General features: G+C 39.6%; 1 protein-coding gene across 1 annotated transcript in view; it reads left to right on the forward strand.

Annotated features, from left to right (window-relative positions):
* The window catches only part of MCM9 (minichromosome maintenance 9 homologous recombination repair factor), a 28,125-nt gene extending 24,788 nt beyond the window's left edge, over nucleotides 1–3,337 (forward strand). The window contains exons 11-13 of the mRNA XM_053458929.1: nucleotides 491–573; nucleotides 647–792; nucleotides 1,277–3,337. Of these exons, the coding sequence (XP_053314904.1) occupies nucleotides 491–573; nucleotides 647–792; nucleotides 1,277–2,765 (1,718 nt within the window). The 3' untranslated portion in view covers nucleotides 2,766–3,337. The remainder of the gene's footprint in view (nucleotides 1–490; nucleotides 574–646; nucleotides 793–1,276) is intronic.
* Nucleotides 3,338–26,737: the final 23,400 nt, after the last annotated feature.

Below are 26,737 nucleotides of genomic sequence, written 5' to 3' on the forward strand. Positions count from 1 at the left end.
TAAGATTTCACTATACCTGTAGTCCAAATTAAAAGTTCTGTGTGGGTGGATGGAGGAAGCTATAAGACAAGAACTATAAATCACATTGGTCACCACAAGGTGGGATGACCACCTTGGCAGCATTCATGAGGTGTACTGTAAGAGAAAGTAATCGACCTCCCGAACCACACGAGAAACCTTATCCCAATGTGGGCATATAGCTGTACATGTCCACCAAAGGTGAACATAAGAGCCTGATCCGCATCTCCAGCAGTGTAAACTTAACCCCTATGCTCATGAGCCTATTATTGTATAGGTCTGCTCACTTTAGCACTGTTACAGCTATTGACTATATGGCTGTATGACAAACCCAGTGAAAGTTTCTTGAACCCACCAGAAATTATGTGTCTTGTAATAATTTTATATGATTTTAGTATAAAATGTAAACTTGTTTTTATAGCCTGTGCACCAAATTAATTTTTAACATCTTAAGGCACTCTCCTTTCCGCAGCTCACGCACGATTGATGTACAGAGATACTGTGACCGTGGAAGATGCAATAACAGTTGTATCGGTGATGGAGTCCTCCATGCAGGTAAGTAGTGGTGTGTGGAAACTCTTGATAGCTGAGGTTTTCTCTACTTAATGCTCCTGTATTTCTAATCTAGGGTGGAGCTTTACTTGGTGGGGTGAATGCGCTGCATACATCATTTCCAGACAACCCCCAGGAGCAGTATCAGATGCAGTGTGAACTTCTCCTGGACAAGCTTGGTCTCCACAACTTGTTGAGACAGGAGCTACAGAGACTGGAATGGTAAATATATGTGGTAATGAGTGGTAAAATATCACTTCTTCTCCTGGCCACCTTAGCACTTGGACTTTTCTCACCTTCCGTTTCACCTACACATCTCAGGTGTGTTAGTTCAATTATTGACTGTACACAAATTATTTGTCTGTATATGGTTAGTTAGTCTGACAATGGTTGTGTGCATTGCAATCTACCTTGTGTATCATCTATATGCTTTGTCTTTAACTTAATTCAATCAGGTTGCCTTAATTTAAAAAAGAATAAGCTTAATTCAGATACAAATGTGATGACAGTTGCTCTTCAAGGTTACGTATGTAATCAATAAGCAGCAGAATACATTAAAAAAGTAGGCTTGCAAATGCACGCTGAACAATTCACATTACTTCTAATCTTTCCCCCCCTTACGCCCCTGAACTTTGAAAATTTACTTACCTGAACTTTTTTGGTGTTTTTTTGAGGAGCTAAAAAAATATATATCTCTTCTCCACAGGCAGCAAAACCAAGACTCCTGTCAGGCTCAGCTTCTGGAAAACTCCTCTAGCAACTCCTTTGAGGATAAGAGATCAAATGATGAAAATGCACAGCCAGAAACTTCAAGCAACAACATAAACTTAAGGGGGAATGTTTTTCCTGCCTCAGACAAAACCAGTGTAGAAGTCCCAACGTTGTGCCAGATGCCCAGGAGCACTGAAAGTATTGAGCAGACACCTAGAAAAAATGTAAAACCTTTGATTGAAGAAGACTTCCAAAAGAGTCCATGCTCTGCTGACATTGAAAAGACAATTGGTAGAAGCCCATCAGATAACTGTTCAAAATATTCCAATGATGGTAACAGTTTGGGGTGGTTTGATTCCCTTCAGTCTGCCCAGCAAACCATTCAACTGTCTCCCATTAGTAAAGCTGCCGAAGACCTTTCAGTTCCAAAACCTCAACCACCTCCCCAGCTAGAAGGTGTAACAACACTGGGAAAGGTGAATAACAGAGGGGTTATAGACGGTACAGAAAATGTGAAAAGTTACGTTTCAAGGAAAGGGTCCAGTAAAGCAAGTGCAAACGATTTGCCAGATGTGGTAGTGACAGAGCATGTTTCTAAAAAGTGGCAAAAACTCAATAAATATTCATTGACTGTGGAAAATGCTAAATTGACAGCTTTGAAAAGTAATAATCTAAACCAGTATGATTCTGGAGGTATTTCAGAGGAGGCCTGTTCTTCAGCTATTGGCCCTATGCATAGTACTCCAGCTGCTTCCCGGGGAAGAAAAAGACATTTGGTGCAATCAGAGCAAAACAAAGACAGTGAGGGTTTGCTGGACCCAGAGACAAGTGCTCGACTTGCTCAGCTATCCAAGTTTTCATTCAAACACAGGTCAAAGCTTGTGCTTTCTCCTGAAGAGGAATCTGAACATATATCTGCTGTTGCACACGATAATATTGATGGAAGCAGATTATGTGAGGCAAGTAGTAATCTAAAACAAAATGAAGCTCCAGCAACAAATCTTAGTAAGTTAGTTAATGGGCCAAGCAGTGAGGGCAAAACAAGTGCTGGTCTTAACTGCGCAAGACATAGTGAGTGTCCAGAGACTGTGCTTAAGCTGGAATCACACCAGCATAGAAATATTTCCCCAAGTACTGTAAAGTCGCCTCAAGTGAATAAATGTGAGGAAAAGAAAGTGACTGAACATCCCGACCAAAGGAAAATCTCTTCTAGTACACTTGCCAATTTGGCAAAATTTTCTTTCTCCGCACTAGCGGAAAATGAAACCCGAGAACCACCTTCTGTTGTCTGCAATAAGGAAACTCAGTTGCCATCGTCATCCAGTGGTCCGGTTCACAAAAGGAAGTGTTTTGAACTGGACCCTGTCCCTTCCAAACCTCCAATAACAAGTAAATCCCTGTTTTCAACCTCAGAGCTGGATGATGAAACCTTAGACTTTGATTGGGAGGCTGAAATAAAAGGAAACAAGCGCTTACCCCCATGACTGCTACATTCCAGTAAAGTATTTGTGATTCATTCCAAACCAGAAATTTCCAGCATCAGCAGCTAGCTGGCAAATTAGATGTATTACTGTCTCAAGAACATTAGGTGGCAGTACTGGTCTACATTGCTCATTTACATTTTATATTACTTCTTTCTGAGAGCACTTGACCAAAAATGTGTGATTTTTCATATATATATCATGTATTGAGCTCTGTTGTTGCATATTATTTTGGAATTGTCTTCTATTTTTAATGTTTTAATATAACTCCTCGTAGCAAAATATATGTGAAAAAAAAAATGGGTTGCGTGTATGCGATCAGTAATTGTGTATAATGTTAACAGTCAGTTAAATGTGGAGAGGGAACTAGTTACACTGTATATGTCACAATGGGATACCAGCAGGGAGCTCTCCTAACCTTTTTATGCATTTTGGGACTGTGTTAAAGAAGTTACTGCCATGAATCTGATCAAATGCTGTGTCTTAAGGTTTGAAGAGCAACCTCAGCAGTAAAATCTAATCTCCATCTGACTGATTGTAATTTCTAGAAGGTTATTTTGTCAATGACATTTGCGCGAAGAGGAAATTGCTTGTAATAGCAAATGTGTGTATATATATATATATATATATATATATATATATATATATATATATATACATATATACATATATACATACAGTGTGTCTTTGTGCACATGTCTGGGATAAGTGTGTTTTTGTATTGCTGATAGTGGTGGCACCACATTTGTGACAGCTAAACGTATAAAGGTTAGTAATTCTAATGTAAACGTATATTCTGTTACCTACATTTAAAATGATTCAGTTATACAGAGACAGCTCTGATTACTGATCACTTGCCCTTGTAGCAGAATGTGTATCATGCCCTACATCAAGGAGAAAAAGTATTTTGTCTTTTTGCCAAAATGACTTTATATTAAATAAGGAAATCAAATTATATCTATAAACTCAGAATACCAGTTGTGAAGTTGTTATGCAAATGATAGAAGAAATGTAAAAACTGACCAAAATGATGCTGTGTTTCTGTAGTTGTATTCAAGTTGTATAAAATAATGTTGAAGTTAAATGTTTGGTTGACTATGAGACAAAATAGACACAACAAAACGGTGAATACAGCAGTTAACCCCTTAAGGACAATGGGTTGTCCTTAAACCCATTAAAAACAATGCATTTGTCATGAAAGGGTTAAAAATACAAGTTTGCAGCAACTGTTTGAAAAATGCAACTGCTTTCCAACTGAAATAATTCAATAGGAGTAGTGCAACTGCGTGCCTTTCACATCTCACGCCTATGACAACAAAGCTATAGGTGTCAACCACGAACTGGCCTGTTCTTTAAGCTTATCGCCCCGTGACCCAGGATGCTTGTGTGTGAGGGTCTGAGATCTTAATTTCTTGGCTTCCTGAGAAAGCATCCAGCAGTCTCCAATCAAGTCAGACGAACTCGAATGAAGAGTGAGTAATACAGCAAATCCATACCCCAAAACAATTCATAGGTTCATTCATTTGACATTTGCTGAGACTTGTTTGTGCAATCATTTATAAGAATAAAAAAATGTGCAAACTAATTAAAAAAATAATTTCCCAATGTTAATATATATAGATATAGATATATATATATATATATATATATATATATATATAATGTGTAGTGAATTATGAACTGGTTATGAATCACTAATGCGCCCCAGGCCTGGTTCCTTAAAAAGAAGAGCAGGTGCAAAAAATGTGTATTTGGGAGGGAGAGTGCTGGTATCTCTGATGCCCCGACCTCATTGGTACAGCTATCAGTAATGCAAAGAAAGAGGGAAATTATTTTTCAACAATAAAAACAAAATAAAAAATAAATAGACCCCAGGGATGTTACCATAGCATCTTAAGGGGTAACGACTGGTTACAAGTGGTCCTTAAGGTCTATATATCCCTGAGAGGGATTTCTAGACAAAGTTTAAAAATAAAAACGGAAAAGGAGGCCAAACCTTAGTGCCCCAACCAAAAAATGAGTTGAATTAAAACAATATGTGTGTGTAGGGTATTATGGTACATGATTTTTTTTATTTATTCTCCCTATGGTTTAATATATTATTGATGCAATAAACATATTAAAATAGTATCAAAAGATAGTCCTATCTATCCTTGAAAACAACAACAACAATATGTGTGTGAGTATACTAGCCATGAAAAAGGACATCAATATTAAATATCAAGTTAAAATATATAAGCTCTAAGGCAGTATGACTAGGAATCTGAACAACCTATAATCAGGCCATTCAGATTATTCTTACATCACCAATATAAGCAGTTGTAACATTCCATAGAAAATGAGTGTTATGTTAAGAAATTACAAACACTGTGCCACTCTGCCTCCAGAAATGCCTTATACCCCTATATCCCATTCTGGCATTTAGGGGGTTAAAATGCATATTATGGGGCAGAGTGGCATATAGGGAGGTATAAGGCATTTCAGGAGGCAGAGTGGCATTAAGGGAGTTAAAAGGCATTGTATAGAGCACTCTGCCTCCAGAAATGCCTTATACCCCTAAATGCCACTCTGGCATTTAGGGGGTTAAAAGGCATATTATGGGGCAGAGTGCCATATAGGGAGGTATAAGGCATTTCAGGAGGCAGAGTGCTCTATTAAATGCCCCCTTAACGCCACTCTAGAAATGCCCTATGCCCCCATTTAACACACACACACACACACCCTATAACCCCATTTAACTAACACACACACTCTCTCTCTCACCCCTCTCACCCCTCTCTTACCGGTGCTTCCAGCCGGGGCAGCGGGTTGACGTCGCCTTCAGCTGCAGCCGGAAGGAGGTGGAGTTGGCAGCGGGGGTTTGTATGCGTCCGTCGCGTATACTTTCCCCGGCTGTCAGAGATCAGAGCTCCCCGCAACACCAGAATCCTCTGGGTCACCGCGACCGGGCCCGCTACTTACCTGGCAGACACGCCAGTAGCGCCCCTTCCACGGCCAGGGGGACGCAGGAATCCAACGGAGCCATGTGACGTACGTCACGTACGTCAAATGACCCTGCTGTGCGTCTGCTTCCCCTGTGCAGATCCGCGGAAGTCTGCGAGCGGCGCGTACATCAGCAGTCCAGGTAAGGGGGTGAGGGAGGCTGTATGGAGTATGTGAGATTGAATGAAAGAGAGAATTAATGAGTATCTGTGAAGGAGTGAGTGAATGAATGTTTGTGAATGAGTATCTGAGAATTAGTGAATAAATATTTTTGAACGAGTGAATGAATATGTGTGTGTGATAGCATGTATGTGTAAGGGGGGGGCAAAGATGCCACAGGCAGGCTGTTTTGGTGGCAAAGTTGCCACAGGCAGGCTGTTTTGGTGGCAAAGTTGCCACAGACAGGCTGTTTTGGTGGCAAAGATGCCACAGGCAGGCTGTTTTGGTGGCAAAGTTGCCACAGGCAGGCTGTTTTGGTGGCAAAGTTGCCACAGGCAGGCTGTTTTGGTGGCAAAGTTGCCACAGGCAGGCTGTTTTGGTGGCAAAGTTGCCACAGGCAGGCTTTTTTGGTGGCAAAGTTGCCACAGGCAGGCTGTTCTGGTGGCAAAGATGCCACAGACAGGCTGAGTGAAACCGTCCGTGGAAACCCTCCGGATGCGGGTGTCAGTGTGGCAGAGCCTGTCCTGTTGTGTGTGTGTTTGGGTGTCGGTGTGGCAGAGCCTGTCCTGGTGTGTGTTTGTGTATGGGTGTTGGTGTGACAGAGCCTGTCCTGGTGTGTGTGTTTGGGTGTCGGTGTGGCAGAGCCTGTCCTGGTGTGTGTGTGTGTGGGTGTTGGTGTGACAGAGCCTGTCCTGGTGTGTGTGTGTTTGGGTGTCGGTGTGACAGAGCCTGTCCTGGTGTGCGTGTCTGAGTGTCAGTGTAGAAGTGCCTGTCCTGATGTGTGTGTCTGGGTGTCAGTGTGGCAGAGCCTGTCCTGATGTGTGTGTTCGGGCGTCGGTGTGGCAGAGCCTGTCCTAGTGTGTGTGTGTTTGGGTGTTGGTGTGGCAGAGCCTGTCCTGGTGTGTGTACGAACACAGAAAAGAACCCTAGCACTCCAATCAGCTTCCAATCCTTAGGTTACTTTATTCAAAGAAAGCAAAACAAAAAAGCAACGTTGCTATTTTTGTTATGCTTTCTGTTTTTGTTTTGCCCTTTTTCCTGCTAGCTCCCAGCTTCCTGGGAGTTGAGTGCTGAACCATTTCTACTTTCTTTAACTGTCCTGGTGTTTGTGTATGTTTGGGTGTTGGCGTGGCAGAGCCTGTCCTGGTGTGTGTGTGTTTGGATGTCAGTGTGGCAGAGCCTGTCCTGGTGTGTGTTTGGGTGTTGGCGTGGCAGAGCCTGTCCTGGTGTGTGTGTTTGGTTATCTGTGTCCTTAATTTACAGTGGGAACTATTTCATTTTTACTTATCCAGAGATAAAATGCCCTCCTGAATTTGTAGTGATTTCAGGGGACAAAACATTCAAGGCCCTGAAATTATTTAGTGGAAAAGATAAGGTATTGTGTTATTTACTCTATAATATTTATTTCAAGGATTAGTCGCACTAAATTGTGGCTTCAGGCTTCCTATGTTGAATGACCAAGTATTATGTATATGTATGTACATATATGTGTTTTCATAAAAAATGCGCTACTCAGTCTGAAATGCCCGGGCCTGTTTTTTGTCCCAGTCCGGGCCTGCTCATGGGTAAAGGCTTAATACTCAGAGGATGTGATGTCATAGTACTTGATGGGACAAGCAGTACAACATTCAATTGAGAATGAACACCCATAGTAGTGTTTGCCTCGAGGACTTTTTTAATATACAATATATCGGGTTGGGACGGTCCTCTTCTTAAGTATCATTTTATAAGTAAATGATGTGGTCATTTTTAGCTGAGTTTTGTGTCTGAGTAGGTATGTTTATTAATACAGGTGCTTTAGGATGCATGATCACAAGCTGGAAGGCCCTTTCATGATTCTTTAGTTTGGGGGAGGTTTATGTAAATGATTGTTTATACAATATCAGGCTTTATATAGATAATAAAAATAAAAAGGGAGAGGGAGGTAATGTTACAACCATCATGAAAAACAGATCTGTAGGGTACATCTGATTGTCCACACGCCCCAGTGCAAAAAAAAAGATTGCGGAAAGAGTGGCCAGAACAATAAATGTAAGTGTGAGGCTCCTCTTTCACTCTTGTATTAGGTTATCTTCCAGGAAAAATAATTTGAACCTGCTTTTTATATGGAAACAAATTATATAAATGGCGTGTTTTAATGAACTATGTTAACATCACAACTAAAAAGTACAATATCGAGTTAGCTAGCGCACACTCCTTTACATAACGGGAACTCATCACTGCTCAGTTTTTTTGTATGTAAATCATGTATACTTAATGTTTTACCATGTCATTTTAAACATATTATTTTACATACCTGTATCTTTGAGTAGAACACCTACCTACACGGTACACACATGGCACTCTTTAGCATCTTCACGTCCAACCTGAAGACTTCTGGAACGTAGAATACTGCAGAAATGTTGTCGCTTACAGTAGCCATAAAAGTCTGACATAATCAGCCACAAATGGTGTCAGATGTCACATATGGAGGCCACATTCTGCCAAAAAGCTGCAAAGAACACCTAACACTAGCTAACTAAACACACAATGCCAGGTACCCTACTGACTACTCATACCTGTAACCTTGCCTGAGAACATTCTTTGGAGCGCAACGTATGACGTGGAGGGGACATTTGACGTGTGGATGGAGTCAGCTGCTTACATGGACCTGGATAGCCCCAAAAACCTTAAATTGTATGGGGGTTGGAGAGAAACTGGGCGCGCCTAAACAACACTCCCATGACCCAGAGATTTTGCTTCCTGAGCTGGATGGTGCATTGGTGGTGGGTTTGATTCATTACTGTTGTCGATTCGATTACATCATTTCCTTTCCACCTTCTGACAATCACTAGTTTAACCACCATTAAAATCTGTATAACCAGTATTCTGAAATTGGATTTAGAATCAAAAATTATTTCTATCATTTCAGCCAAACCTGTGCAATTGTCTAAATGGGACTTAATATAATGTGTGATTCTAATTAATAAGAAGTTGTCATTCATAACAAAATCTGGTTCTTCCATTATTTGTTGAATCTTTTTAAACTCACCTGAAGTACAGTTTAAAGAAATAAACCCCATTAAATGTTAGAGAAAACAATATATGTGGTTGCAATTCTGCTTCACACTTAAGATAAAATAATACCTGTAATAGCATCCAAAATCATTATTAGGCTGTGGAAATGAAAGCTTAAATTATATTTCCTTCCCTTACATAGTTAGCTATTTTATGACACTCTCTTTCAGTGAAAGGATGAAGTAAGCAGAAGATTAAGTGCTTTCTGCTTCCTGCTAGTCTCCTTAGAGATAATTAATAATGTATGCCGACTACATCGTTTCTTCGGGGACTCTCCTGTTACCTGTATCATGAATCAGAATGACCCCTTCTGTATGCACTTGGTGACTAGATATGGATTAATGTTTTGCATGTTTGTCGACTTAACACATTTGGCTTAATATGCTGTGAGCGGTTTGCTGATCGTGAAGTTGAAGTATCATAAAGATATTTAAATTTTTTTTTTATTTACTTTTTTTCTTTTTATTTCTAACAATTAGACATGGGCATTATACAAATAAATGAACAAAATATCTCCCTCTATTTAATAAAGTTGAATCTTCAAGACATAGAAAATTAAAAACCAAAAAGTTACCAATTACCTGTTCTTATGTATGATATTATACTTTTTTATGCTTTTTGTACTTCTTGATGGATTTCTTATGAGCAGGGAGATGAACAGCTATACATACTCTATTGCCTTAACCCACTCCTCACCAACAGTACGAATTTGGTTTGAGTCCGACACAGCCCAGTGAATACCTCTTTACCATAACAACTTGGTACATCAACGGGTTTTTCTGTTGCAGAAAATTATATTTGGAGGATTGTTTCCAGTTTCGGACAATTACACTTTTTGCCACAACCATACAGTGTATAGCAAGGTATTGTTCTTTAAATGGAATCTGTTGAAAGTTTAAATGAAGTTTAAATGTAACAATGACACCATGTTCAAAATTGTCGAAATCTCCTGACAAATTATACACAATTATCCAGAGTGGTCTCACTTCTATGCAGGTCCACCAACTATGAAGAAATTATCCCTTGCCTGCATGACATCATCAACAAACAGGTGAGCATTGTGAGTACATTTTGTTTCTTTGTGATGTGACCATACACCATCTATTCACTGCACTAAATTGATTTTCTATTAAATTCAAGCAATGTAGGGTTTACCTTCCTGTGTGCATTTACCCAATGCAATATAGATAAGTTTATCTTAAGGTTCTTCTTCCCATTTGCTTAATGCAGCAAAGCGTATACTCCTGTCTCCAGTTTAATCGGTTCTAAACATTTTAATATTACACTATTTACTCTTTTTGTTTCCAAACATGGCTTCAAGAGTTTTTATGCCTCTCTATCTTTTATATACATGTTTAATCATAAAATTGTTAATGTGCAGATAGTGAAACAGTTCTTTTCTGTGAGATTTGGGCAAAAAGGGTTTCATTTTACCCCCCATGATGACATCTTTCACATACAAGGTATTTTGATTATACCACTCCTTTAGAGAGATGCCATCAATATTGTATTCTAAGATCTTGATCTTAGAGCCGATCACTGTTTGCATCCCAAACTTTTTTTAAAATTTTTCTCAGAGGATCCCTTATTCTTGGTTTCTTAGCATTCCATATAAAACTAACGAAACTAGATTGGACCATATCAAATAAAAATAATGGGACCCAAAGGAGCAAGTCAGGGCTTAATGTTCATTTTCTGTTTGGGTTTTCAGCTATGCTATACTTATGTTTATGGACTGTGTCACAAAGTGCTAGACGCTTAAAGTTGAATTGATGTTGTTTAAAGAGATGATTCAAGTTCAACATTATAAATGCCCACTTAAATCAGTTAAACAAAGATGATTTAAAATCTTAATCCAAACTTCTAATCCTGTTGGACCATAGGGGTTTTTCTCCTGATATGGATCTTACCCTTAGACGACCTACAGGTATTCAGTGTCTTAGGGCAGTTTCAAAGTTGTTAGCTGTCTAATGGAAATAAGGACATGTTTTAGTGTATTTTTCCTGTCCTTTGGTAATCTGTCGTTTTTGTATTTGTAACTTTAGATCAATGTCTATGAAATATTATGTTTAGAGAAGTTCAGACCAAAGGCTGCTGTAGAAACCAGTGAATGTTTCCGGTATATTATTACACCAGTAAAACGAAAATAATAGCCTTTAGGCTGTGCAATGTTTCTTTCTACTCTAGATCTATAAGGAAAAAATTTCTTTTGTTACATCGGTGACATGCCAGATGTTAAACTGCCACAAGCATTATCTATTGTTCATGAATCATATGTTCCACTTTTTCCCCTCTTACTGCTTTGTGTTATTATGGGCGTGAGGACATTAGTCCTTGTTCTCTAGCTCTCACGTGAAAAATATTCAATACACCCTGAGCCATCATGTTGAACAATTCAAATAAGCAGAGCCGGCCTTAGGCGTTGTGGCGCCCTGTGCGGAATACTCCTCTGGAGCCCCCCTCACTACCCCCCTCTCTGCCCCTTCAAACTATCCCCGTCTGCCCCTTCAAACTACCCCCCCTCAAACTACCCCTCCCCTCTGCCCCTTCAAACTACACCCCCCCGCCCCTTCAAACTACACCCCCCCTCTGCCCCTTCAAACTACACCCCCCCTCTGCTCCTTCAAACTACACCCCCCCTCTGCCCCTTCAAACTACACCCCCCCTCTGCCCCTTTAAACTACCCCCCCTGCCCCTTCAAACTACTCCCCCCCTCTGCCCCTTCAAACTACCCCCCTCTCTGCCCCTTCAAACTACCCCCCCTCTGCCCCTTCAAACTACCCCCCCTCTGCCTCTTCAAACTACACCCCCCCTCTGCCCCTTCAAACTACACCCCCCCTCACTTACCTTGTTGTCCTGTGGTGAGAGCGGGAGGCATCAGTCTTCTCGCTCTGCCGGCACTTCATGTTGAGCGTCGGAATAGTCCGGCGCTCAACGTGAGATGCCGGCACCATGATGGAGTCACGGAGAGTAAGGGGCGCCGAGCGGTTGCTGAGACCTTCACGAGCAACCACTCGGCGCCCCTGCCCGGGACTTAGATTAAAGCATCGGGGTTTTTTTTTTTTAAACTTTATTTAACATGAATGATGTTAAATAAAGTTTTAAAAAAAAACAAAACAAAAAAAACCCGACGCTTTAATTTAAGTCCCGGGCAGGCGCCCCTGCTACCACGGCGCCCTGTGCGGTCGCACAGGTCGCACACCCCTAAGGCCGGCCCTGCATATAAGTAATATATTTGGAGACTGAATACATACACAAACAATCTAGCTGCAAGCAGCTTTACTCATACAATGGCATTTATGGTGAAATATTGTGCCGTGTTCGGATTAACATTAGTTACTTTCCACTAGACCACGGATCTGGCACTTAAAGAAGTTTATGTGTGTTGGTGTATTCATACTGGAATTAGATTCTCTCACACAATCCCAGATTAGCATTAGAGCATGTTCTAATAAAAACAACTGTTGTTCTATTCGAATTTATTACCACTCTTTTTTGTTATCCCCTGGCCAAATAAACAATGTTTACAGTATGAATGAAGAATGTTAGATACCTGCAGACATCAAAATCTGTAATAGAAGAAACTAGTTTAGGAAACAAGTTTGCTGAATTTACTGAATTAGTAACAAGTAAGAATATGTATTTATTGATGATTACTAACAAGGTTTATTGATAATACAAACAAGGATACACATCTAGGCCACTTAAATCAGTCAATCAGTCACAATTAAAAGGTGCAGTTTCAGAAGATATTTGGCTTGGTTTTTCAGAGGTTTCTTGATGAAACAGTCTGTAAACGCATTCAGCCCAAAATATAGATCATTACAACAAATAAACAAATAGGGTCATGAAAGCTTTGCAGTTTTTATAGCCTGCACTAATGTTCAACGCTATTCAATATTAATCCTTTGATTTAACATTTCATTATAAAAGTTTGCAAATTTTCATTTAAAAGGGACAAATATTTTATGTTTATGCAACAAGCTAGGTCAACACGTATGAATTAAAAGAAAGTTTGGGATTCTAATCACTTGTGAAGCACAGACAAAGGGCGTTACATTTACAGAGCACCAATAGATTCTGGCTAGCTTTTGCAAACAGGGTAGAGTGAAAACTAACGGTTACATTAAAACTGAAGAGGCCCGTGCTCTTATCAGCTTACAGAACTGGGTAAGGAATTCCAAAATATAGGTACAGTGCAAGTAAAATCCTTGATACACAAGCAGGAAGATGTGATAATGGTAAAAAAAAAGAGATGCAAATCATGGGAGGGGCGAGGAGATCAGTTAGGAGAGTATAAGGGCATAAGAATGCGGGCATAGAGGGCACGGTTGCTTAGGATGCTGTAGGTCGAGATCTGAAGTTTAGATTGAATTCCGGATATTATGGGGAGCCAAAAGAGGGACTTGCATAGCTGAGAACGTAGTTTGGCATCAGTGTTCCAAGGGAATTTTAAAGGTGAAAGGTGGGAGAGGGGGAATGATTAGTAAGGTGTTGCAATGGGATATTATCCAATCACTGGCCACTTTATTAGGAACACCTGTTTAATTGCTTGTTAACACAAATAGCTAATCAGCCAATCACATGGCAGCAACTCAATGCATTTAGGCATATAGACGTGGTCAAGACAACTTCCTGAAGAATGGGGAAGAAAGTGATTTAAGAGACTTTGAACGTGGCATGGTTGTTGGTGCCAGAAGGGCTGGTCTAAGAATTTTATAAACTGCTGATCTACTGGGATTTTCATGCACAACCATCTCTAGGGTTTACAGAGAATGGTCTGAAAAAGAGAAAATATCCAGTGAGCAGCAGGTATGTGGACGAAAATGCTTTGAGGATGTCAGAGGAGAATGGGCAGACTGGTTCAAGATGATAGAAAGCCAACAGTAACTCAAATAACTACTCATTACAACCAAGGTAAGCAGAATACCATTTCTGAACGCACAACATGTCAAACCTTGAAGCAGATGGGCTACAGCAGCAGAAGACCACACCAGGTGCCACTCCTGTCAGCTAAGTACATGAAACCGAGGCTACAATTCGCACAGGCTCACCAAAATTGTACAATAGAAGACTGAAAGAACATTGCCTGGTCTGATGAGTCTCGATTCCAGGTGTGTCATTCAGATGGCAGGGTCAGACTTTGGTGTAAAAAACATGAAAGTATGGATCGATCCTGCCTTGTATCAACAGTTCAGGGTGGTGTAATGGTGTGGGGGACATTCACTTGGCACACTTTGGGCCCCTTAGTACAAATTGAACATTGTTTAAACACGACAGCCTACCTAAGTATTGTCGCTGGCCTTGTCCATCCCTTTATGACAGGAGATTCACATCATGGATGTGCAGCTGACAAATCTGTAGCAACTGCGTGATGCCATCATGTCCATATGGACCAAAGTCTCTGAGGAATGTTTCCAGCACCTTGTAGAAAGTATGCCACAAAGAATTAAGGCAGTTATGAAGGCAAAAGGGGGTCCAACCTGGTACTAGAAAGGTGTACCTAATAAAGTGGCCAGTGAGTGTAAGGTGAAGTGATACTTTAGTAGTATAAGAAAAGGGCACATTTAAGAGATATTTTGCAAGTGAAGGCAGCAGGATTAGGTGAGCAAGTGCCCTTACCATCATTACTCTGTAATACTGTACAATCTGTGTGTAAGTAACTGGGTATTGTCATAATGCTGGAATACTAAAGGTTTAAATCTAACAGCAGGAGTTTGGCTTGTGTTCCTTATGAATAAGACAATTTCCCCACAAACACGGTGCCGGTTTGGCTGTAAGTGGTTAGACAAAGATCCCAGGAGATGAAAACGAAGAAAGTACAAATTATCATATGCTTAATACTGATACGTACCACAAAGAGACAGAAGAAATTGAGTTCCACTGAGGCACTGAATATAAGAGTTAACAAACAAAAGGGTTAGTAAAGTTTGATGAAATAAGCCAATAGCAGTGAATTATATTTCAGAATATTTCTGGAATTAGAAGATTGTGAGCAGCCTTGAACAATCAGGATATGGAAACAAGCAAGACAATACAGACAATCTATAAAATCAAGCAGCTCAGTTACACAAGGCAAAAGGAATTTTGCAAACATAAACCAGCAGCAAAAACCTTCAAAATACAGCCAGAGTACATGGTTGATGTGAAATGTGCTCGCAGGGCTACACTTTATATGAAAACTACAGAGCAATGTTTTGTAAAGTGTAGCTCTGTGATCAAAACGTAATATATATATATATATATATATATATATATAATATACTATATTTAAAACCACCCCATAGTATACTTGATTGGGTTTGTATTTGTATTGTGTTGTAACAAGTCTCTGATAGTCCTGTGACTTACAAATGGTCGGCTCCACCAAATCCCTCCAAGAAGAAGAGTTTGGTTGGCCCTGTACAATGTATTGTAAATGGGTTCTTGACAGATTACGCTGATGAACTATACATGATGCAAACAAGTATTTAACCCCTTTGCTAGCGTATGGACATATCTGTAAGTCAACAAAAGGCAACACAAGATGTCCATATGGATACACTGGTTTATCCAAAAGAAATTACAGCAGTGAGCTCTGATGCTTACCATATCTGGCTAGTTCTTGCTTCAGGGGTCGGCCTCACATCTGAGGCAGTCCCGTGAGAACCAATCAGCGACCAGTAGAGTCTTGTGATTGCTGTGATGACCAATTACAGCGATCCCATGACTGATAAACCAGATGCTCTCTCCTCCATCTGAGTTGTAAGATGTTACTGGTGCCCAGGGTCCACGTCTTAAAATGAGATGTATGGATCCTGTGTCTGACCTGTTGGGTAGCCCCAAAAATGTTGGAGACTGATATTCCCCGATTTAATAATCGATGTCCCCCACAAGGTGACCCACAAGTTGACAGACTGTATAAAATTAAGGCCCATTATGAATTTATTTTGTAATACGTTTCCTGAAATTTAAACCCCCAAACAGAATGTCTGCATTGATGAGTTCCTTGTTCAAGGGCTCACTGCATTTCAGGCAGTATATCCCCACACAGTGGTCTAGATATAACAAAGGAAATAACAGTCACCTATATCCCCCTGGCTGTCTAGACTCAGTTGGCACAAGTGGAAAAATAGTGTGGGTCTTCCTTTTGCCTTTACGTCTGGGTAGAGCGCTACTATACAAGCTCTGAATTATTTAATTTGTATGTCTTTTGGCACCCTTGCCTGTGGTCACAGAATCCATACTGGTGGATGTGTGGTGCCTGTCAATGTGAGAGGAGAGGGGATGCACTGGTCCTAAAACCGCAGTGTATCATTGACTACAATAGAAACATGGGGGGAGTAGACCATTTCAATCCGTGTGTACAGCCATACCTGGTGTTGGGTAAAACCAAAATGTCGTACAAAAGGTTGCCATTTACCTGACCCAGATTGCCATGTTTAACTTGTACATACTGTACAAAAAACTTGAACTGGAAAGAACTACATATTACCAACCCACCTACCACCCCACACACACTGGTGCCAAATGAAAGGCTCAGGAAAGACGCAAAGTCTTATATGGCCTGTCAAACAAAAGGAGATCAGAAGTTTTTTATATCATATGTTTGAAATTTCTTACCCAAAGCCCTGGGTGAAAGAAGACAATCTCAAAGCAGTTGTGCCGTGTTGATCACACCCACTTCCTGCCCATTCCCACCTACTCTTAGTCCCGCCTCTAAAGTGTAACTGGGGCTTGCTCAGAAACTACATCTGTGGCTCGCCTGGTCCCAGGATTTAGGTCACATCTCTGAGCGTGGAGGACTCTGTGTAGTCAACCCTGCAAAGTTCCTAGGTATCAGCAGAAGTGATTTAGAATATACATCTAGCACAGTTTGCAGCACATTTTGAGGCATGGCTGATGTACATTACTGAATGGCTTAAATGCATTCATGCTTTAGCTTCAGCTATAGAACTGCGGTACTTTGGGCTCCTCCCAGAGAGATCTGAGCAGGGACAATTTGACCTTCTGGTGATAAGTGCTTTAAAGACTTGGGCCAGAATATGAATAACCCAATGATTATGAGCTTATGTGCTTCAGCCAAAATACAGTAATAAAGCCTCATGTTTATTAAAAGCCTGAACTTGTAGGTTTGGATTTGAGTGCCGATAGTTTGTTCTTCTTTGTTTTTAAATTTGGCTACTCTTCATGTCTTGCTATTGCCCAGGAAATAGAAAATGAGTGAAGATGTAATGAATATCTGTTTTAAAAAAGCACAAATTACCTGAAATTCCTCCTTGCACATAAAGGCAAATGCATCCTCGCAAAGGCTACACAGCAGCTGAGGGACTACTATCTAGTCATACAGCTCTGTTAACAGACAGCATATATTTCCCTCCAATGCTTTAAAGAAATAGTTTTCAAAGAAGAAGGGATTAAAACATTTTTTAGGTTTTGTTCCCTTAATGCTCCCTATTACTTAAAACTACAGTTGTCTAGAAACAGAGTCATGTCATTCCTCAAAAGCCCTCCTCTATGTATTGCATGACAGCAGTCTAAACACCTACAACCACTCCTACCTGCCATTTAACGATCGTGCACATGAAACATTAAAGGTTATGATGATGGGTTATGAAGGATTACGATGTGTGATTTAGTTGTTTTGTGTGTGATGGGTATGTGGGAGTTAGATGTTTTGTGTGATAGATCTCATGGGTGTAATGTGTGAGTGAGGGATGTGTTGTGTGCAGACAGTGTGAGCCGACATCATGGTAATTCTTATATAGTCCAACTTGTAAATTGAAATCCATAGCCCGTTTATTACCTAAAAAAACATTCCTTGAGAACACCTGCTCTCTCTTGTCATTTTACTAGCAAAAATACCTTTTTGCCCCTGGATTTTGACTCCATAGTTTTAAATCCCTTGCCAATCATGGTATCTTATGTTACAAGTACTTGTTTTAGGATAGTTCTTGTATAGAATTTGCCCACCTTCCCGATTCCCTATATTGAAATCTTTATGACTGTTTCCGATTTTGTACAGACTTGAAGCTCTTGCATCCTTTTAATGGGACGTGTTAATGTTGGAATCTTCAGGTACACTTCTAGGGATGACTCTCCATGCAAAGGCTTTAATTCCTTACTTCACATAGCCCTCCTTCCTGCATCAGGAAGCAGGACCCCATACTACTCTAGATCTCAAAAGGGTGAGACACTATTTGGACTGCAGTCTCCTAGTAAACGTTTAGCATAATGGATAAGGAACAACACGTTTAGGACCATAGAATTCAATCCCCATCATTTCTAATTCTTCACAAGTGGGGTCACATAGTGTGATGTAACAATAACCTACAATGGCAGCAGAGAAAATGTGTGTGTACAAGCAAAAATATTACATCCGGGAGCTCATTTAGAGTGGTTGAGACCAGGTTATTGGCACAAACAGTATATATTGAAAGTGGTAACCAATTGACAATCCTTGCTGATTGTTTCACATATATAATTTTATTATTCACTATGATAACCTACATCATTGTCACATGATAGGATTTAAACACTCCGGTGCAAAAGATCATGACCCAGTAATACAAGACCCATGCTTTTAATATGCTTTCAAATATTTCACTTAATGTTGATGCTAGAGATATTCAATTATAATATTATTTAGTACTGGCTAGTGCTCTGTAAATTGCTGTTCTGGAATATTGAAGTACCATTAATCCTGCTCTATGATCAAGTTACAAAATTACATACTAAGCTAGGATGAAAACAGATCTTCACCTTGTCCAACCCTCGCTTTACTTCACACACATCAGGTAAAAATAGCGCCTCTGCAATTCTAGTCAGGCTTTTTCCACTGTGGCAGAAAAGGACTTCTGTGACAGCCAACACATTCCAGAACTTTCTCCATTTATGCTGCGTGTTTTCATGCCATTTATGCAAAAGTGTGTAAGAATGTAGCACTTGCCACTATCACCTCTTTGAAATTTACAAATCTGCAAGCTACTTGGCTCGTAGTTAGATGTTCCGCTGGATGGAGTCTTTATTTGAAGATGATACATGTTATTGGGCCAACACGGAAAAAACGATGTAAAGCTTTTGGGACCTCAGAGCATCGGCTTTGTATCATTAAATCTGTACGTAGTTGACGCATGTCAGAAAGGTGTTGGGTTTGCTTTTCTTTTGGGAGCAATGGAAGCCAAATATAAACTTTATTCACCCTCTACTAAGTGCTCTCATCTAGGGTGTATGACTTCCCAAGATGTGATTTAGATTGTTAGTTGTAATTGAATTGAGGAATCTTATTTTCTAATTAGAATAATTTGACCTGTCTAATTTGAATTTTTAGCTTCATTACCAAATAGTTACCATAAAATGCATGTTTTTATTAGCAACATAATAAAAGTTATGCTTTAGTATACTTTTGTATTGGTTCAGTGTATTTGGAGGTCCTGGTTGAACACATAGAATTGCTGAATTCAGTAGTGAGTGTCCTTCATAGGCCAATAAGAAGTTTACACAAGCCACCAGAAACGGTGGTTACAACTTTCATCACCTGTCCTGAGATATGCAAACAAAGTCCTAAACATTTACAACCTTTATGTGCTAAAATACAATTTGGGGAAAACAATGCTTATCATTTTCAAATACAAAACCAGGAAGAATTAGAATTTTCTCTTTTCTCTTTGTTTCTTTTTCTTTTTTTCTCTTTCAAAAGTCGAAAAGGGCGAAGAGTGTAACGAATACTAATACAATTTGCATAGACGGTAACATGTCAGTGTGGTTTCCCTGCTGGCAGTTTCATGCAGAACAGTTGTCAGAGCATGGATCTGTTCTCAAAGTCATTTCAGCGCAGCCCAGAAGCTGTCAGGCGGACTGAGAGGGGGGGGAAAAAAAGCTGACACTATTTTCAGTCTGTGTGGGTTTCCCTCTCTAAAAGCTTTAGTCGTTACCTCTGCCATGAACATTTCCTGCCACGGTCACTTTTAAGAAAGCAAACATTGATGAGAAGAATGAAGAACTCAAGTAAGATTTTACATATTTCAATGCTGTTGTGATGGATCACAGTGTGGGATGGCTTTTGGCCGTTTCATTGATATACAGGTGTGCAAGGCTTTACCATGGCTTACACCCCTCTGGCCATGAAAATGTTATGTATTTAATCATTGTGTTTAACATATGGCAGATGTCTTGGCTGCAGACACGCTATGTGCAGTGACTTCATCAGCTATATGTTTCGTCAACAAACAAGCAGATCTATTGCTTGTATCAACCAATTGATGTACAGGTAGCATGAAACAGTGAAGACCTGCAGTTCCAATCATTTCTGCTCCCTGTTTCTGTATGTTTTATATATATATATATATATATATATATATATATATATGTTACTAATTTATATGCATTATATATTATAATAAGAGTTCTGCGTTTATATTTTTGCTTATTTACCTAATAGATCAACCCCATAACATGGTTGAAAAATAGAGCCCATTCCAACTTTATTGACTTTGCAGAGACTGGCTTATCTGAGTGTACGATCCATATTTAATATCCAAGTACTAAGTTAAGAGATCTGACCTTTCTTTTAATGCAATTCCTACCCTTATCATGGATCAAGCACACAAGTTTGATTGATGTCTGATACACTGTCTGATGTATGAAAACTAGTTGAGTAACTTCAAAGATCAAAATTATTTGAATGTTAAGGTTGTGTTTCAAAGTCCTACAAAAATGTAAGCATTAAGACTTATTTACACACTGATTCTCCATGGTATTTTGTGTTATGGTTGTCCAGCAAAGGTCCCTTTTACCATGGGGTGTTTGTGCGTATGGACACTAAACATTTTGTCTGTTTCATGTGTAGGCAAATACACCGTTCTGATTTTAACAGTGATGTCATATAAAGTGCCTATGTATTTCTGAGCAGGTGTAGAAGCAAGGTTTGAGAGGTTATTTTTAGTATAACTGTTTTGAAAGTTTTCCTATGTGTGATAAGCTGAAAAAGTTGGATATGTGTGTTTTATGAAATATCCACCTGCAAACTTAAAACAGGTGTTACACATGGTCCAAATGTTAATTGGCTAAGCTATCTGCTCATGTGTGGGCATATATCCCCCCTTTAAAACTGCCTTATTATTTAGCCCTTGCAACAAGTGGCAGTAATATGTATTGGCAGTAAAGTGATCATCTACTCTTTGGTGGGCTTGATGATGTATTGACAAGATAATGTCATGTACTTCTGTCATATAGAAAGCTCACTCCAAAATGCAGCTTGCTACTATTGAAGCCCATTGAGGTACAAAAATAAAGTGCCAGTATGCTGCCCCTTGATCAATTGTGCTAACATGCAGCAATTGTTAACTTTGACATCACAACACTCCAAAAAAATAAATAAAAACCACTCAATAAAAAAGTGGTTTCAATTTCAATTAATGTCTTTTTTATATTTTTTAAATTAAAAAAGGGGTTTTTGTTTACTATAACTTCCATTATTATCAACCAGAAAGATTAGAGTCATGGAAGTTGTAGCCCTCAAAACAGGTGCAGCTGGGGCTGGCATACTTGTAAATGTGTATTTTTTACCCATATCTTGGTTCTTTAGCAAGATTATGTAATTTAATTTTATACATTTTAATAAAATTCCTGCTTTTGTGCCATATAACAGTTAAGTATTCTTGGCAAAACTGTGAATAAACTTGATGAAAAAAATATTTTCGGTATAAGGTTTAGGTATACATCAGTCCCATGTTCTTAATACTACATTAATTTTACATTTAGCACTTTCAATACACTCTACTTGTTTTGTCTGGAGTCATATCTCGCCAGCTTTCATCACCGAGTCACTGGGGAAGACCAACAATAACTCTACTGTGGAATGTTTTTGTGAGCCAATAAGGAGCAGCAAAGAAAGGGACCATTGTCAGCTCTGTGCCCACGGTTATCAAACAGCATATTTCTAAATGAATCAAAAATTCAGATTCAGAGCAACTTTACCCATATCACAATCACCACTAGAGATTTTGTTTTGCTCTTTTTCACTAGATCAATTTAAACTTTACTGTTCCTGTGCTTCCTGCCCCTTGACAAGACTTACTCTATCCTGAAAAGTGAACCCTCTGGAATGACTAGCATTTAAATATATTTTTTTCTTAAAATATATCATCTTCATCTAAGTTACAATAATAAACAAGCACAACCAATAACACACAAAGTATTGTATTGTTCTTGTCCATAGTAAAAACATCATTCACAGTGTAGACTGGAAAATGTATATGAACCTTTAGGCTAAACTTGTAGTCCAATCAATAATTAAATAAATGCAAAAGCCAGCTCACCTCCCTATATATTCGTCTGCACGGATCCGCACGGACTTGATGCGTGGAATAAATACAAAGAAAAAGAAGGGGTCGATCCAGCACTTGAATAAAAAAACTTCCAGCTTTTATTTTACTTCAATATTAAAAAACATAGTTCACACCTGAGTGCACCTACGTGCACAGGACACCCGAAATCTGGTCCAATCTGGTCCAATCAATAAAACAAGACGGGATGTGTGTTTTAGAATTGCTTTAACATAAAAAAAACACTCAAACATTTTGGGTTTGCTCAATAAGCATCTGTTCGTGTGAACCATGCCTCACTAAAAATAAATCTCTGAAGAAGGAAAGGGTTACAAAGCAATCTCAAAGAGCTTACATATACATCACTCCACAGTTAGACAATAACTGTTTGCACTTTGGTACTGTGGCTATTTTCCTTAGAAGTGGGCACTCAGCAAAGATGATTTCAAGGGCACAACGCAGAATGCTCAATGAGGTAAAAAAAGAACCCTAGAGTAACAGCTAATGGCTTGAAGGAACCATTGGAATTGGTAAGCCTCTCTGTTCACATGTCTACCTTAAGTAAAACATTGAACAGACATGGAGTCGCCTTAAGGTTGTGATAGTAAAAATGAGTAAAAATTGTTTTGTGTTGGACCTTTTGTGGCCAAATAATATACAGGTGGGTTCACTAAGTACAGTAGCATCTCACATGACTTCCTGAGAGAAGGAGGGTTCTAACAAAATGGCTTGAGCACCTGTCCTATAAAAAATATTATTTACACCCTTGTCCTAGCTGGGTATGGCATCTAGGGATTAAGTATCTATATAAATGTAGCAGAGAGTGTGTATGCCTCCATTGGTCAGCCTCTGAAGAGACACAGACATAGTGATATATCCTAGCCTAGGCTAACTAGGCCCAGGCATAGGGCTGCAGGTGCAAGGGGTGGGAGTCTTGCTGCTGCAAAACAAGAGGCAAATCACCCTCTTGGTGTCCCACTGCTCAATGAGCTGTTTACAGGGGAGATCTTTGACTCAGAACAGTCTACATAGACTGTATATCATCTCCTGGTGCTCCATTTGTGAAAGGTCTGCAGCCTTTAAGACACAGTGCCAGGAGGTGACATATCCCGGCGTGTCTTATAAGCACATTGCGCATTTCAATGAATAGAAGATGCAAACCGCACAGTGGTCGGCTGGTGGAGCTGCCCTAGGTCGGGTCTACGGCAGAGCAAAAGATAAATACATCTCCGCAGACAGCACTGCACTGTCATAACCCAGCACTCCTTGAAAACCCTAGCAACCTGCAAAAAAAAAAAATAATACTAATAATAACTACATCTCAGAAAAAGGATCATAGGAAGTGAAGTGCACTTCCTGACTCCTTGTGACTGGGGACTCAGTTGTAGGTGGAGTCTCGGCAACCATTTTATAGTTTAAAAAAAGGTGTTACTACAACCCTATGCTTTCTGATAAACAATCTATATTTTTTTAGCGCACCCTCTGCAACCATGTAATGGATCTATTTTTTTTTTATTGCTATGAAGCAGCGAGTGGCGTTTGAGGTGTTTAAGAAGCTACTACTACTCTTGCATTTCCTTTTCACAATCATACAGGAAACCACAGAATGTAGCTATGTAAAAGGGTTTACACATTTTGTGCTGATTGTGCAGACAGAATGCTGTGTTTCACTCTACGGCCAAACAATAATTTAATTTAAATGGGCTAAGTAATAAGCTCTACCGTGTAAAGACCAGTTGTGTTGACAAATGAGTTCACAGAGAGCGAAATCATGTGTTATAACCTCTGTATTATTTTTTTTTGTTTTCTTTAAATTTAAAGAAATGTAACTTTAGTCTGTGACATCAAAGGTGTAGGAGTAGCGCAGTGCTAGTGCAAAAAGATTTTTTTTATTATTTACCTCAGTCTCAGTCAGGGATAAGTTGGCCAGTAAACAATTTCTTTATCTTTTACTTTCACATATGGGTTTAGAGGGTACCTAGAACAACATATAGATAACATTTTAAAAGCATGATTACATAGCTTCACCCACTAGTAAACTTACCTTTCTTCCTCTGCTTTGTTTTTCTTAAAGTCGTTGTGCCACAGGCTGTGGTGGGAGCGTGTGGTCTGTTTCTTCAGACCTCTGCTTCAGCACTTCCATGCTGAGCCCCAGATATGACATCATAACCCAGCACTCAGCTTCAGTAGTCATCTATAGTGACATATGTATGGGGCTTGCTGCACTAGGCTTCACCAGGGCACATCACAAAGCCAAAATCAAACTGTTACATCTTTCTATAGCCTTCTATAGCTTCCATTGTTTTCACTCCTCTTTCTCTGCATTTAAAAGCTTCCTTCAATTTACACCGCTTAATTCCTTATATTTGCCTCCTTCACAGTGACTGAGCAAACATGGGATGGGGCAAAAGTCAGCTGATGCCTATGTTGTTGGTCAACCCTTGATCCGGATGTTTTAGTAATGCTATTGACCCTTCCTGTGCTTCCTGCTTGTACCTGGTATTGTGGGTACCACATAGGTTATTGTATTGAGCGCCAAACCAACATGTGCTGTAAAAATTATTCAGGTAACTAAAAGGTTTCTCTTTAAAATGTGTCCCTAATAATATTTATGTCACTGTGTAACATGCCCTATAGTTTCTGTAGCTTCCTCACTAAAAATTTTGGATGTTGGATTCATTGCATACACATGAAACCATAGTATTACCCTGAGCATTATGGCAAGTGACGTGAACTCCAGAACTAGGACAAATGTGGGATGTGAAAAAACAGCTATATGCCATGGGAATAAGACGGTTGCTAGGCAGTTGTTTCTGCTACAACGTGGGAGTAAAGGCAGAAAAATCCAAAAACGCAGTCAAAGCAAGTAAAATATATCTATTCACTCGTTCAATCCTTAAGGCTGAGTTACTGAGACAAGTATAAGTTTAGATTTCTAGAACATAATGTTGTCACCCTTGAGGGCAATGGTTTACTTCAGGTCTATTGCATTCATTGCCCAAATCTTTTTTGCGCTTCCCCATTGTGTATAGGAGACTCAGATTTTTCAGTACCATTCGTTGTCTGCTTTATTGGGTGGGACAAAGTTAATAAGTCTCTGCAGAGAGCTAAATTGCTTTAAACTTCCCAGAATGCAGCTTTTTACTTATTTAGACTGTGTGTTACTGCCTGGGAGCTTTGTAGAACCATTCCCATAGGACCTAAGAAGGACATCAGCACAGGGACCAAGAATGTCAGCCAAAGACCCTTAGTTCCTGTCATGTTATCCACATCTGCCACCAATGTCAGGGGAACCAGGTGTCTTTAGCCTGATGCCAATGATGGGAAGCCTCATCCCAACATGGCCATCAGGACTACCACTTCTTTCACAGCTATATATTTTTTAATTTATTTATTTAAAAAAATGTTCACATAAAAGGATCAGCCATTTTGTTTTACGCATTGATACCTTTTCTCAGCCTCTAATACTGCAGCTGAATTATTCATTTTAACTAATTTTATATACCAAAAATGTTAGTTCTGTAGAGACCATGGGAATTTCTGCAAGGCTGTGAATGAAGCTTGATTTTAAAACAATTTGTTGATCCCGTGATAATTAATTACACAATGAAAGGCATGCAACAAATTAAACTTATTTGCATAATCTTAATTAACTAAAATTTTGATGGTGTGTTAGATTAATACAGTTGCAAAGGGAAGAAGTAAACCTATAAATAACAATAAAGTATTAATTAAATCCAGGGCTATTTTGCTTTCATCATGTAAGACAATGAAGGCAATATTTATTTCCACATTATCACATTACATTTCATTTTATAGTAATAAACTGATCCTGCCAGAGGTGGCGCCACCACATTAAGAAGATTAAGCAGCTGCTTGCAGCCCCCAGTGAGGGCCCCTATAATTCCTTTTACTGATGGCTCCTACAATGCTCGAGCTATCCCTGGACCTCACTGACTGGAGTAGGTCATTTTCAGATATGTACCAGATGAATTAAATGCAACACGTTACAATGAATCAAATGTACCAATATATATTCCTACATAGTCATACACCTAAGCATCACTCCATTCATACATTTTTAAAGCCTGTTAATTCCCTGCTTTGTCAACATAACAGAGCACATATTTTCCAATTTTGGGAATCTTTTTGTTCTCGCATTAACCTGTGTTGGTTAATGTGAAGGGAACGCCTTGTACCCAGACTGGGTACACCCGTTGGTTCTATGACGCTTCCTGCCGGGACCGAAATGGTTAATCACTTCCAGCGCTAGCCGACACTAGCGGGGAAAACTCAGGAACCGGTCCGGTGTCTGTAGCTTCGCGGCACCGCAGCTCGCCGAGGCGTAGCCGGATACGGTGCTGTGATTGTCCTGAAAAGGACAATGAGTGATCCAGCGAGCCCCTGGAAGCATTAGACGAGACTAATGTCCAGGGAAATGACACACTTTATTGGGGAAACACAGGAGCTTAT

This window comes from Spea bombifrons, chromosome 3 (genome assembly GCF_027358695.1).
Source record: "Spea bombifrons isolate aSpeBom1 chromosome 3, aSpeBom1.2.pri, whole genome shotgun sequence".
Taxonomy (NCBI): Eukaryota; Metazoa; Chordata; class Amphibia; order Anura; family Pelobatidae; genus Spea; species Spea bombifrons.